The sequence below is a fragment of the Schistocerca nitens genome, chromosome 8, assembly GCF_023898315.1.
Source record: "Schistocerca nitens isolate TAMUIC-IGC-003100 chromosome 8, iqSchNite1.1, whole genome shotgun sequence".
Classification (NCBI taxonomy): domain Eukaryota; kingdom Metazoa; phylum Arthropoda; class Insecta; order Orthoptera; family Acrididae; genus Schistocerca; species Schistocerca nitens.
Genome location: NC_064621.1, coordinates 81,739,730 through 81,755,030, shown reverse-complemented (window position 1 = coordinate 81,755,030; position 15,301 = coordinate 81,739,730). Strand labels below are relative to the sequence as shown.

At 43.2% G+C, this 15,301-nt stretch overlaps 1 protein-coding gene across 1 annotated transcript in view; it reads right to left on the bottom strand.

The window, feature by feature from the left end:
* LOC126199397 (semaphorin-2A-like) overlaps positions 1 to 15,301 on the bottom strand; it is a 1,365,238-nt gene that overhangs the window by 639,013 nt on the left and 710,924 nt on the right. The window contains exon 3 of the mRNA XM_049936316.1: positions 5,632 to 5,683. Within this exon, the coding sequence (XP_049792273.1) occupies positions 5,632 to 5,683 (52 nt within the window). The remainder of the gene's footprint in view (positions 1 to 5,631; positions 5,684 to 15,301) is intronic.

Sequence of the window (15,301 nt, the reverse complement as noted above, 5' to 3'; positions counted from 1 at the left end):
CTTATTTGCTTCAGCTTGTTCTCTGGTAGTTTATCTGCTCGTTTTGTTTTACGTTTTGACTCGCTCCAGTTCTATTGTAAAATGTGTATAGGTGAAGTATATATACACACATGAGCGTAATGCAGTCCTTGAAATAAGATTGGAATTTTTCTTAGTTTGCTGTTTCTAATATTATCTGATCTCGTTGCCTTTCTGTTTTAGATTTGAAAATAAAAAAATTAAATTTATACGAAGAACTATATAAAAATCGTTTATACATACCATGAGAACTTGGTGGTGGTTTTTCGGCTATGTTCTCGTTTTTTTCCTTTCTCCTTTTATTGTTGTTTTGTTGTCGTAATTAACTTTTTCTCTCGTTTGCAGCACCCTCAAAGGGTGCGGAGCAAAGTCAGGACATGCGGGGACCAAGCAGCAATCGGGATTGTAATTGTAAACTGTCGAAGCTGCGTTGGTAAAGTACCGGAACTTCAAGCGCTGATAGAAAGCACCGAAGCTGAAATCGTTATAGGTACAGAGAGCTGGCTTAAGCCAGAGATAAATTCCGCCGAAATTTTTACAGAGGTACAGACGGTGTTTAGGAAGGATAGATTGCATGCAACCGGTGGTGGAGTGTTTGTCGCTGTTAGTAGTAGTTTATCCTGTAGTGAAGTAGAAGTGGATAGTTCCTGTGAATTATTATGGGTGGAGGTTACACTCAACAACCGAGCTGGGTTAATAATTGGCTCCTTTTACCGACCTCCCGACTCAGCAGCGTTAGTGGCAGAACAACTGAGAGAAAATTTGGAATACATTTCGCATAAATTTCCTCAGCATGTTATAGTCTTAGGTGGAGATTTCAATTTACCAGATATAGACTGGGACACTCAGATGTTTAGCACGGGTGGTAGGGACAGAGCATCGAGTGACATTATACTGAGTGCACTATCCGAAAATTACCTCGAGCAATTAAACAGAGAACCGACTCGTGGAGATAACATCTTGGACCTACTGATAACAAACAGACCCGAACTTTTCGACTCTGTAAGTGCAGAACAGGGAATCAGTGATCATAAGGCCGTTGTAGCATCCCTGAATATGGAAGTTAATAGGAATATAAAAAAAGGGAGGAAGGTTTATCTGTTTAGCAAGAGTAATAGAAGGCAGATTTCAGACCACCTAACAGATCAAAACGAAAATTTCTGTTCCGACACTGACAATGTTGAGTGTTTATGGAAAAAGTTCAAGGCAATCGTAAAATGCGTTTTAGACAGGTACATGCCGAGTAAAACTGTGAGGGACGGGAAAAACCCACCGTGGTACAACAACAAAGTTAGGAAACTACTGCGAAAGCAAAGAGAGCTTCACTCCAAGTTTAAATGCAGCCAAAACCTCTCAGACAAACAGAAGCTAAGCGATGTCAAAGTTAGCGTAAGGAGGGCTATGCGAGAAGCGTTCAGTGAATTCGAAAGTAAAATTCTATGTACAGACTTGACAGAAAGTCCTAGGAAGTTCTGGTCTTACGTTAAATCAGTAAGTGGCTCGAAACAACATATCCAGACACTCCGGGATGATGATGGCATTGAAACAGAGGATGACACGCGTAAAGCTGAAATACTAAACACCTTTTTCCAAAGCTGTTTCACAGAGGAAGACCGCACTTCTGTTCCTTCTCTAAATCCTCGCACAAACGAAAAAATGGCTGACATCGAAATAAGTGTCCAAGGAATAGAAAAGCAACTGGAATCACTCAACAGAGGAAAGTCCACTGGACCTGACGGGATACCAATTCGATTCTACACAGAGTACGCGAAAGAACTTGCCCCCCTTCTAACAGCCGTGTACCGCAAGTCTCTAGAGGAACGGAGGGTTCAAAATGATTGGAAAACAGCACGGGTAGTCCCAGTCTTCAAGAAGGGTCGTCGAGCAGATGCGCAAAACTATAGACCTATATCTCTGACGTCGATCTGTTGTAGAATTTTAGAACATGTTTTTTGCTCGAGTATCATGTCGTTTTTGGAAACCCAGAATCTACTATGTAGGAATCAACATGGATTCCGGAAACAGCGATCGTGTGAGACCCAATTCGCGTTATTTGTTCATGAGACCCAGAAAATATTAGATACAGGCTCCCAGGTAGATGCTATTTTTCTTGACTTCCGGAAGGCGTTCGATACAGTTCCGCACTGTCGCCTGATAAACAAAGTAAGAGCCTACGGAATATCAGACCAGCTGTGTGGCTGGATTGAAGATTTTTTAGCAAACAGAACACAGCATGTTGTTATCAATGGAGAGACGTCTACAGACGTTAAGGTAACCTCTGGCGTGCCACAGGGGAGTGTTATGGGACCATTGCTTTTCACAATATATATAAATGACCTAGTAGATAGTGTCGGAAGTTCCATGCGGCTTTTCGCGGATGATGCTGTAGTTTACAGAGAAGTTGCAGCATTAGAAAATTGTAGCGAAATGCAGGAAGATCTGCAGCGGATAGGCACTTGGTGCAGGGAGTGGCAACTGTCCCTTAACATAGACAAATGTAATGTATTGCGAATACATAGAAAGAAGGATCCTTTATTGTATGATTATATGATAGCGGAACAAACACTGGTAGCAGTTACTTCTGTAAAATATCTGGGAGTATGCGTGCGGAACGATTTGAAGTGGAATGATCATTTAAAATTAATTGTTGGTAAGGCGGGTACCAGGTTGAGATTCATTGGGCGAGTGCTTAGAAAATGTAGTCCAGCAACAAAGGAGGTGGCTTACAAAACACTCGTTCGACCTATACTTGAGTATTGCTCATCAGTGTGGGATCCGTACCAGATCGGGTTGACGGAGGAGATAGAGAAGATCCAAAGAAGAGCGGCGCGTTTCGTCACAGGGTTATTTGGTAACCGTGATAGCGTTACGGAGATGTTTAATAAACTCAAGTGGCAGACTCTGCAAGAGAGGCGCTCTGCATCGCGGTGTAGCTTGCTCGCCAGGTTTCGAGAGGATGCGTTTCTGGATGAGGTATCGAGTATATTGCTTCCCCCTACTTATACCTCCCGAGGAGATCACGAATGTAAAATTAGAGAGATTAGAGCGCGCACGGAGGCTTTCAGACTGTCGTTCTTCCCGCGAACCATACGCGACTGGAACAGGAAAGGGAGGTAATGACAGTGGCACGTAAAGTGCCCTCCGCCACACACCGTTGGGTGGCTTGCGGAGTATGAATGTAGATGTAGATGTAGATTTGACTATGGTCTACTGAAGTTTCGTGACAGCTCCAAGTAATCGGGAAATCCGGATAGAGTTCCAGTCAGGCACAAATTTTCCTTGCTGTCATTCCATTACACAGCTAATGGTTGTCCGCATTCGAAATTGCGAATACATTTAATGTATTTTATAACGGCTGGAATCGTCGCAGCGCCAGTTCCTTTGGACATGCATCATATATCGCAATAACGTAGGCCCTACAATATTGTATCGTAATAATAAAATCTCTTAAACTGAATTAATATAGGGCTTCTTGTTTATTGTTCACCGCTGATGCGGCTACTGAGGTACGTGGAGTGAGGGGGCGAGGGTTAGCCAGAAATTGACGTCGAGTTCTTTATTATGACTGACACCACTGCGGTTTTGGCGTCCCAAAGCTGGTTTTCATCATTGGTACACCGGCGAAGCTGTTGTGAGACATTACACGAATGCCCTATTTATTTTGGCACTGTTTTTCGACGCAATTCACTGCGTACATGTAAACACTACACACTTAATACAATGAGGTGGAAACCCATGCCCGGAACCGGCATCCACCAAGGCGACAGAGCATCACATTTATGGAAGACAAGGCAGCAGCTAGCTCCATCTTCTTCACTGGTGGTCATGGCAAAAAATCGTGATAACTGGATAACAAGCAACATTTCTAGACGTTTCACCTACGATCTGTCAGCATAAAAAGTGACATTTGCTGCCGAAGGAGTCGCTCTGTAGCCTCACTGGATGACGCTTCTAGCCGGCCGCGGTGGCCGAATGGTTCTAGGCGCTTCAGTCCGGAACCGCGCGACTGCTACGGTCGCAGGTTCGAGTGCTGCCTCGTTCATGGATGTGTGTGATGTTCTTAGGTTAGTTAGGTTTAAGTAGTTCTAAGTTCTAGGGGACTGATGACCTCAGATGTTAAGTCCCATAGTGCTCAGAGCCACTTGAACCATTTTCGATTACGCTTCTGGACACTGGCTCCTGTTCACCATTTGTTCCGCAAGACACCCTCTACAACGCCTCGAAGATTGTCGCAACACTTCTGGGACACCCTCTATGTACAATTTGTAACTTTAATATCAATAACATAATCCCTCTTACCGAGTAGGTTATCACGCAGTTTAATTTTTTCAAGTTCGGCCATGAATTATACGAAACACTGAAAAATGAATTTTTTTTGCCACTGGAAGCAACTGGATAGGCAAGCAGTAACTGGGACAGGGTCGGTTTCACCAATTAATCAGTACACATAAGCTGTGGAGGGGCAGATGCAGACATAACCAGGGCTAAATCTGGAACGGCAGAGTTACCATGGGCAAAACATAAATCTTGTACAGGAAAATGCGAAAAGAGATCATTAGTCTGTAACACAAGGTCTGATGGCAGAGTTAGGAGTTAGCTCTGAAGGGCAGCGCAGGTAAAATGTAGGTCATTAACAATTATCTGGTAACTGGCGTAGTGATGAGCTGTAGCGGGCATTCATGGAAAACACAGCATTTGCTGCACGCTTCTTATCACTGTCAATATTGAGTGGACTACCTGACCCATTGTAGAGTCAGGACATTCTCAACAAAATACCGAAGAGCTGGTAGTGACGTAGAGGTAGACGCAGTTGGGAATATTTTGGAGAAAATTTCCAATTTCAGCGTTTGTCTTAAAATCAAGTGTAACTTTCCAAAAACCCTGTACTGTTAGACCCAGACAAATACGGAATATAATTTATTTTTTCTTTAGACTGTTTTGTTGCGGCCCGAAACGCTTCGTCTCCTGTGCAAATCTTTCATCTCAGAGCAGCACTTACAACAACGTCCTGAGTAATTTCTTGTATATGTTCCATTCTTTAAAATCTCCTACACTTTTTACTGTCTACAGCCCTTTCAAGTACCATGAAAATTATTCCTTGGTTTCTTAATATATGTCCTAACCTTCCGGTCCCCTTTGCTTGTCTTCTCACTCTGGTTTCCTATGACATTCACCAACTACGATCAAGCTTCCCTCAACTTCACGTTTAGTTGGAGAACCGCATTGCTTCATTAGGCCTGGTTACGTTGGAGATGGTTTTCACATGCCTTCCTCTGAGCTAACATCACTAGCCAGTTACTAACGTACACTCCCGGCCACGGTTCATGTATGCAAATCATTTCCAAAGGGGGAAGAAAGCGTAAAGTGACAAAATTACAAAATCAACTGAGGAATTTTCCTGGATCATTTGGCTTTTGCAGTTAGACACCGAGAATTTGTAATATAGGACTGGAAATCTACCTGCCGCTAATGAGTATTCCAATGAATAATGGCCCGACGTGAGAATACCCATATCAGCAAGCCAGATTCCTTCAAAGGACTAGTATACCCTATTTTCCGTTAATGAGTCTAAAATACTAGATAATGACTGAATTCAATTATTTTCTGTCTTACCTCACAATGCGAGTGACTGATGTTGTTCAAGTTGAGTTTGAAGATGCGATCCCTGGAACAAAAAAATATGATGTAAGTAATGTGTTATGCACAATACCGAGGACTGCAGGACATAATATTATAGAATATGGAAAATCTCTTGGACACTTCAGTTTCTCAGAAAACAAAGTAATCTCAACATGACCATAATGAAGGGTAAAGAGATCCACTATTTTGCAGCTGTGGAATTCGCATTAGTGTTTGATCGAAAGGCATTGTGCTCTACATGATTATTAGTCCCGATTATTTATCATCATCATCAGACCAGTATGTAAGGAAAAAAATTATCTGTAGAACTACGCATACGCGCAGCGTACATTAATAAGGAAAATATCAGTAATAACATCTACGTATAAACTGGGAACATGCGACCTCGCCGCTAAAGACCTGCTTTCCAGCGACTAGAGGCACGGAGAAGCAATAGTGGTCAGAACCAACGCACCCACAGTCATAACAAATAAGTCAGGAGGCTTGGTATACAAGTGCAAATCTTACTGCTGCAATAAATCTCGACTTAAATATTTCTACAAGAAGATTAACGCGGCATACCGGGTTGAGCAGAATAACCTAAAGAAGATAGTTGTTTCATCCGTAGGACAACCATGTCCATAGGGCACTATAAGCAGAATTACAGGCATGAAACTTCTCCTATTGCTAGTCACTAAATCAAATACGGATTTCACGACTCTCATACTAATCAGTATCCCACTTCACGTCCAACCAACACGGGATGCCTGCATCACAGGGAAACCTACGTCGTCTGTGCTGTCAAAACAAATACTTACCGGCGGCCACAACACACCACACCACCAGGTCTCCACCAAAGGCCGCCAGGGACCGCTACCCGTTCGCGGAGCCCACAGAACAGCTTCACCAGAGGTCGCAGCTAGCCCAGGAACTACTTTGATACGCCAGACACGTGATCGCAAAATAGTTCCGGCAGATACATCCTCCAACAGGCTTTATAAGGCGGCGCACTGCCGGCAAAGGGCAGTTTGACGCACCTCTTGGAAGTATACAGAGCTGCCATCCCGGCAGCCATGGCAAGACACCTCTTCTAGCTGGCCGATTTCTTTTAGCTGGACTTGGTATAGTCAACGAACCTCTTGAGATTGTAGGATTGTGTATTGTGTTCACTCACCGTGAAGAGTCAGGTCTTTTATATTATTATTATTATTATTATTATTATTATTATTTGTAATTTGACATTTGTGTCGATCAGCAGTTGGGATGGAGTCTTGTTCTTTTGGAAATTTATTATTGTTTCGTTTTGGTGTCGCAAAAATTGTTTTCGGACTTGTGGTTTCCGCATTTCTATTCTGACAGCGCAGATACTCCTGCAGCCATATTCAAATATAATGGCGAAGCTATTCAAATGGTTAAAATGGCTCTGAGCACTATGGGACATAATATCTGGGGTCATCAGTCCCCTAGAACTTAGAACTACTTAAACCTAACTAACCTAAGGACATCACATTCCACAATGTTCAGAATTGAGCAGATGAAAATCCGTAATAGTTACGTTAGCAGGACGATAGGCACGCGATTAGAGAGCACTTACCCCTGATAGGCTGACAGATTACCCCCAGTGGTCACGGTGGTTTTAGTAAGATGGTGTCCAGCATATTTTTCCTTCACACTGTAAAGTTATCATTTTTCTTGGTCGATGGCTTAGCAAACGAAGGATAGTGACTTAACTGCTACGGTCGCCAGATTTAATTTCGCTAGATTACTTTTTTGGGAGAGCATAAAAGAAATTGTTTGCCAACAGCGTCCTACAACGCAAAATAGTAAAGGAATTCTCGAAGCATACCGGCTATCCCACAAACAGTGATTGTGCATAAAACAAGACACAAGGAATTTAGGACAGTAATATTATAAGGTGAAACAGAACAACATTACATTACCTTATAATTTGTTATAAATGTCAAAACTGCTAAAACTTTCAGGTACTCAATTGCAATGAAGATAACATACAGGGAACATCTATTGTAAGGTGCTAGATGTACCAAAAAGAAAAAAATCCACTTGTGAATATGAGTCACTTCACGAAAGGTGTCAAGTGCATGACAATTTAATTTAGCATGGTCGTACCTACAGCAAATGCTGTAGTATCAAAAACGGTATCATAATACAAATTATCACCGTATCGCAGAGAATGAAGCACTGGATAGTGAACTTTTCTCCCTTTCCGACAATAGTAACTATGGACGAAGATCTGAGCAACCCGCACAGATTATTATAGAAAAAGATATATTCTTATAACATAGCAGTTAGGATTAGTTTTCCCCGTTCTTCAAGACCGAACAAGGAAAGGTATATGCTGACTTTAACAAAGGAGAAAGATAGCTGACAGACATATTAAAGCTCTAATATGTCACTTTAACTTCAAAGACCGCCGAAATAATACGGAAGTATATCACGACACGCGAAAAGGTACCTGTTGATATTAGAGGAATCGGAATCTTGCTGACCTTTCGCTCACAGTGAGTACCACAATCCTGGTAACAGAACAGAACAGACTCTGAAGGTTAGTGGTTATTAAGGTACCAAAAAGAGAAACCAGAAAGGAAGAACAAGAAGCTGCTGCTAATAAATTGTATAAAATGAAGATTACGAATTAACAAGTACTTAGCAGAACTCATTGTAAGCACCAAACTTGCACATTTCTTCATCCGCTACGGCTTCAGAAATCAGAGACCGTTTAGGAATTCATTAATGAAGAAAATACTGCAACCAACGACGCTTTTCATTGACCGAGTGAGACGGTGCAGTGGTAACATAGCGTACCCGTACTCGAGATGACAGTGGTTTCAATCCCAGTCTGCTCCCACAGATAAGGTTTTTCCGTGGTTTCCTCGGATGAATGCCTGCATGACTCATTTGAGAGGACAGAAATTTCTTGCCTACCTCTCCCCCATCCAGGCTCGTGTTCTGTCTCCAATGACCAAGTCTTGTTCCCCACTTTCTCGTTTTAGCTGAATAAGCCAACAATTTTTTTATGTACCGATAACTCGTTTCTGAACTAAGTTAACCTTCGTAGAACAAACATTTCATATACAAAGTCTAAATTGTTTCCTCATGAAGACACCAGTTTTTTATGCTGCCCTCTGAAGGTGCACTTAAGAGCGAAACTGCTTACAAAACACGAATAGGTCATGCAATGAAAATAATGCCTAGTTCTGTGCTCTTCTCACTCCTAGCTAAGTAACAAATTATTTTCAGAAGACGTCTGAAAAAATTCGCGGTGGAATGCTGTGACCGACAACGCAGTGGTATAAGAAGTAAAATATTTAATGTCACTCTTCCTGTTCGCCCTGGTAAAATGTTCCTGGTTTTATTACATGGCAAGCTGCGTATTAACTCGAGGCCAGAACTTTTAGTGTGTCATTATCGTTATAAACTACGCTGCACTAAGTTGATAATCGCTTTATCGAAATTCCACTCAGCTACGCAGTAAATAAACTGTCGATGCCTTCAAATTATGAGATACTCCTTTATCATGCCTAATTTTATGAGAGATATCAATTACGATTACGTATTGGTTGATACTTCTGCTGCCAGTGTGTTTATTTAATTTAACTTTATTTCTTTACTTACGAAGTTTTTTGGGAATATGTGAGTCACATATACGTAGTCATGGAAACATATACAGTTTTCAGAATGGTGTTTAGGAAGTTTTGTTAACTAAATAACAAAGAAAACGAAAAAAATTGTGCCAGAGTATACGAATAAATAATGCATCACAAACAGAATTTCATGTCTACTGCGGACAGACGTGCACGGAATTGACGTATGCCACAAACAAATTTTAAACTTAGATTTGAATACTTGTGGCTTATAGCTAAATTTTTCCAGTTCTTCTGGAAACCTGTTGAAAATAAAACTACTGAATAGTGGACTTCTGTCAGTACAATACTGAAGGAAACGTTATCCAAATGCATAAGGTTTTTCCATATAGTAGCTAATGAATGAAGTTGTAGTTTCTTCTGAATGAGGCAATATTATCAACAAATGCCAAGTCTATATTACAATATAAGGACATGGTTTAACATTGTTACCAAAACTATCGAAAAGTACTTCAGCGATGTGCTTCAAATTGTTAATTCTCGAATGACTATTTGGATGTACATAGGCTACGCATAAGGGGAAGGGGGCACGCCGTTATCAAAAATCCCGGAAAAAAGTTTGACGGATTTCCTTTAAATTTTCGCACAAGACTCTAATAAACGTTTGGCCGGAAATAGGATACGCATTTCCTTTTTTCTTTTTTTTTACCACAATGACAGGTTTGTTGTTAAAACTGACTGCGAGAAATTAAATGCTATGAAAATCTAACGATTAGAGAAACTGTTTTTCCATTTATCTAGTCTTTCCCCATCTACATAATTTTAGACAGAAGTTGTGTACACAACCCACTTATATTTTGTTTTCTTCTTCGCCTTCAGTCTTACAGAAAACGGGAAATTTGGTTGGCTCTGAGCACTATGGGACTCAACTGCTGAGGTCATAAGTCCCCTAGAACTTAGAACTACTTAAACCTAACTAACCTAAGGACAATATACACATCCATGCCCGAGGCAGGATTCGAACCTGCGACCGTAGCGGTCGCGCGGTTCCGGACTGTAGCGCCAGAACCGCTCGGCCACCAGCGGCCGGCGGGTAATTTGTTCCTTATGGATTATCGACGGATGATTAGAATGCTTATACAGAATTTGAATCATCGGAATCTTTGTAATCCTACCCATTCACCGATTTGAACCATTTGATCAACTGTCATTGAAGCTGCTATCCACACAGAACCAGCGACTGGAGAGGCCTGTCTCGTACTCCATATACCACTGACCCTAATAGTTTTACACATTCATTTTAAGCGACTTCCGTTCACAATCAAAGTTTTGTTTTATATAACAATAACCAAGGCTCAAGGTCAGACAGAGGCGGGAAGGGGAGGTGGACAGAGCGGGGGAGGTGAGAAAATGGGCATAGGAAGGGCAAAGGAGTAGAAAGAGAGAGAGAGAGAGAGAGAGAGGGGGGGGAGGAGAAGGAGATGACAGACAGTGAGGGGGAATGAGTTAAGGATCTATATCCAGTTCCCATACACATGTGGCGACTGGGAAGGACTGGCGGGTTCGCTAGTGGAACACATGTGCAGAGACGGTAGAGACAGAATTGCGAGAATGCTGAACGATTGTCAGCACGAAGTTCGCGAACTGATATCGTGGATGAGTGTGGCCTCTTTTCTATAGACCTAATTTTTTTTTTTTTTTTGGTGAATGCACAGAGTGGCTACAAAAATAACACCATACGAGACAGCACAGCGACAGTAGACAAATTAAACAATCCCTCGCAAAATAGTGCCGGAGGTAGTGGAGATAATTCTTGTAGCGAAGACAGCAGCATTCAGATTCTCCACAAGATCTTGAACATGCTACTTCTAAGAAAGCATTCGGCCTACTGTCAGTACCAAGAACTGACTATACTTTTACGAGAGGTACGTGTCACAAACTGTACTTGCTGCGTACCGTTCCAGTTAAGTGCTAATCGGTTCTCTGAAATAAATATGCTGATGTTACTGACTACCCGATTAGCTAAATCATTTTTATTACTTTCCGCATCCATCACAGTAACATTTGTGTCATCAGCAAAGAGAAATTTTTTTGAGTAAATGTCATGTTTAGTGGCAAAGTACTGATATGCATTGTCCAGACACTTTAATGTGACCACTTGCCAAAAGCCAAAATAAGCACGTTTTGCCCGCCGGCGTGGCCGAGGGGTTCAAGGCGCTTCAGTCTGGAACCGCGTGACCGCTACGGTCGCAGGTTCGAATCCTGCCTCTGGCATGGATGTGTGTGATGTCCTTAGGTTAGTTAGGTTTAAGTAGTTCTAAGTTCTAGGAGACTGATGACCTCAGATGTTAAGTACTATTTGAAGCCAAACACGTTTTGCAGCTTGGACCTCTGTGGGATGTGCAGGAAGAGTCAGTAAGGTTTTGGAAGGTGCTGGCAGGGATGTGGAGCCATGCTGACTCCAAAGCCGCGGTCAGCTGCGCTAGGTTTCTCATTTGAGGATCCATGGCCCGAACAGCCCGATCGAGGTAGTCCCATATATTCACGATTGTGTTTAAATACGGCTAGTTTGGTGACCAGGAGAGTAAGGTAAGCTCATCCTGTTGCATCTTCAAACCACACACGTACAACGCGAGCTATACGAACGTTGCATTCTCCTGCTGCAGATGCCATGCGCCGAGAAAAATCACACTACATGTAGGAGTGGACATGGTCCTCAAGGACAGAAGCATACTTATGTTGATCCATTGTACCTTCCAGACTGACGAGATCACCCAGTGAATGCCACAAACACATTTCCCAGACCATAACGCTGTTGCCAGGTAATTCTTTCCAGACATTCACGCCGTTCACGACAACAGCGATCTGTCGGATACAGCATGAAACGTAATTCATCTGAAAACACCACCTGCCACCACGTCCAGCTGCGTTACTGGTGTGCAGATCTTTCGCCACCGATGAACTTCAGTCAACGTCGACCCGTGAACCATGTGCCTGCTGCGGAGGCCGATACGCAGCAGCGATCGCTGAACAGTCGTCGAGGGGAGAGTTTCACGAGCCCCCTTGGTTCATCTGGGCGGTCAGGGGCGATCTATTGATCAACAGATGCACGTCTATTCGTCCACATACAGATTCTCAGCCGTCGTTCACACCTGTCCTCTATTTAGAAAATCCACCCGTTCACACCTGTCATCTATTTAGAAAATCCACTGTTTCGAAAATGCTTCCACCCTTAGCCTAAAAGGCAATGACCATGTCCTTCTGGATGGCAGAAAGATCGCTCACTTTCCACATTACAACAAAAACTGCACTGTTCACTGTTCTCCGCGTCTCCCCGTTATGCTTTATGTACCTCCACTGCTAATGCTGCGATCTGCGCGTTGCTACTGCACGTTGACGTCGAGCATAGGTGGTGGTCAGATTATTGTGATCTGACCATGTATAAAAGCAATGGACCCAGTAGAGAACCTTTTGTCAGCCCCCCCCCCCTTCCCTCTCCCCCGTCCCATCCTCACACTCCACCGTTCCCCCAACATCACATGGCCCCAATCAGTTTTAAACCTCTTCCCTGTTTATTGAAACTGGAGAACAACGTGCTATTAGTATTTTGAGATACGAAGTGCATCTTTGATGATGTATCTTATCTCGCAATTTTCCAACTTCCACAAAAGTGTTGCCGGGTCCAGATAGCCAAATGCTTTGGTAAATCAAAGAAAATACCCACTGTCCGAACCTATAGTTTAGATCTGCTTGTCCCTCGTATGGAAAATAACAAATGCCTGCGCTAGCAGGACAGAGCGGATTAGGTTGTGGAAAGGGGCCAACGTGAGGTTGCTGTCAGTTGCCCTCAACATACAAACTTTATTTGTCCACACACCATATTACACAAAAATGCAATGGATCTCCTTTGATTAACTTTAGATCGGCTGAAGGCCACACTCAAAATCCAAGACGCAAGGCCTAAGTAAGAAATTTGCATAGAAGGTTCTTCTGGAGGTGTCACCCAAAAACATTTTCTGAATCTTCAATCTAAACAGGCTGACAGCTTTAGCACTTTAATTTTAATGGAACTCAGCTATAGGCCGCATATTAAGCAATAAGAAGTGTTTCTATCCCACGGCAGAAGGCCTAATCTTAAATCAATTGAAGAAAATTCGGCTGTAGGCCCCATACAAAAATATCACAACCGTATGCCTGAAGGGCAAGACAAGAACATTAATTTAAGATATATTAAAACTCGGCTGAAGGCCACTAATCAACACAATAATTTAACGGCTTAAAAGATTTGATGTAAAATTCGGCTGAAGGCCCCCTATAAGAACAATAATCTCAGGCCTTAAGGGCAAGACAAAAACATTAATTCAGAATATATAAAACTCGGCGAAGGTCACACATCAACCAAATAACTAAAACTCAAACAGTAAGATTACTATGTAACCGACACAGAACGGCGTTAAGAAGTTCCAAGGGTCGGCCTGGAACTGTAACACTAACGCCCGTTTAGGCGAGACACCCAGCCTGACCAACAATCTCTCAATCGCAAGGCAACCCAACAGCCAAACAGCCGACCGACCAATCAACCAAATCAGTTACGCTCGGCGCAAGCGGCAAAACGACCACAAGATTTCAATACAACAATACAATATTGGCGCCCACAGCGACCAACAACACCTCAGCCGTCGAACTACATGTCACGCTGACAGCAACAACACGACGAGAGAATAAATCAAGTTAAATTTCACAGGAAGACGGCTGGAATCTTATCGGTCTTAAATACACACACGTTGTTGTTCGCGGGAATTTCCCAAAGGCGCCATCAGGATCAAACGAAGAAATGTAAACAGTTGAGGCCCGATAACGAGGACTCAACTTTCATGTCTAAGAACGGCGGGCGACGAACTTCGAAGTATTCCCAAGCAGCACCTCACACTCCAACCGCGCGTGCACGCTGCCAGCGGCTCCAGCCCGACTGCGCGCGACGGGAGCTTGCTTGCTGCTCCATGCCAACCGACCGGCTGAACTGCCAGTCCGTCCAAGACTGCTGCTCCGTCGCGACAGCCCTGCTGGTGCGTCTCCCACTCACTGACTTCCTTCGGACGGACGACGTCACGGACACAATGGCTTGGACCCAACCATGCAACCGACGTCTCTGCACAGGAGGGAACCGACCCAAATACACGTCGCCGGTGAGACGACCGACCGAACGACCAACCAACGGTCGTCCCCGCTGGTACTGGCTGTGCCGACTTCACTGGGGCTCCGACCCCGATTTCACTACTCATCCGTCTCGAACTGACTGCCAGACACAGGACGACCCGGAAATGCTATCGGTCGCTTCAGAGATGGTACGACGGTGTATTTATCGATAGGCGCTGCTGCTGCCGCTCACGGACAAGTAAGGCAGGAAGTTAGTGACGCCAGTAAATGTAATAAGGAAACGAGGGGGCAGTACCGTAATAGATGACAAACATCAAATGGCATGAACACGAGCCGTGCATGGCTCAGTATTCTCCTGCATCGAAACTAATTAGTGGTGATCTGATCTTCATAATCCTACTTGAAATGTTATCATAGCCACAGGAGTCATTACTCTTTAACGATTTAATAATTACTTCATTTACATCTTCGCTTGTTTTCCTTAACTGCATGTGATACACACTGAACCACCAAAGAAACTGGTATAGGCATGCGTACTTAAATACAGAGATATGCAAATAGGCAGAATATAATGTTATTAAACAACAAGTGTCTGGCGCAGCTGTTAGATCGGTTACCGCTGCTACAACGGCAGGTTATCAAGATTTAAGAGTTTGAGCGTGGTGTTGTAGTCGGCGCACGAGCGATCTGAAACAGCATCTCCGATGTAGCGATGAAGTGGGGACTTTGGCGTGTGATCATTTTACGAGTGTACCGTGAATATCAGCAATCCGGTAAAACATCACATTTCTACGACCGGAAATAGATCCTGCACGAACGGCACCAACGACGACAGAAGAGAATCGTTCAGCGTGACAGAAGTGCAAACGTTTAGCACATTGCTGCAGATTTCAATGCTGGGTCAT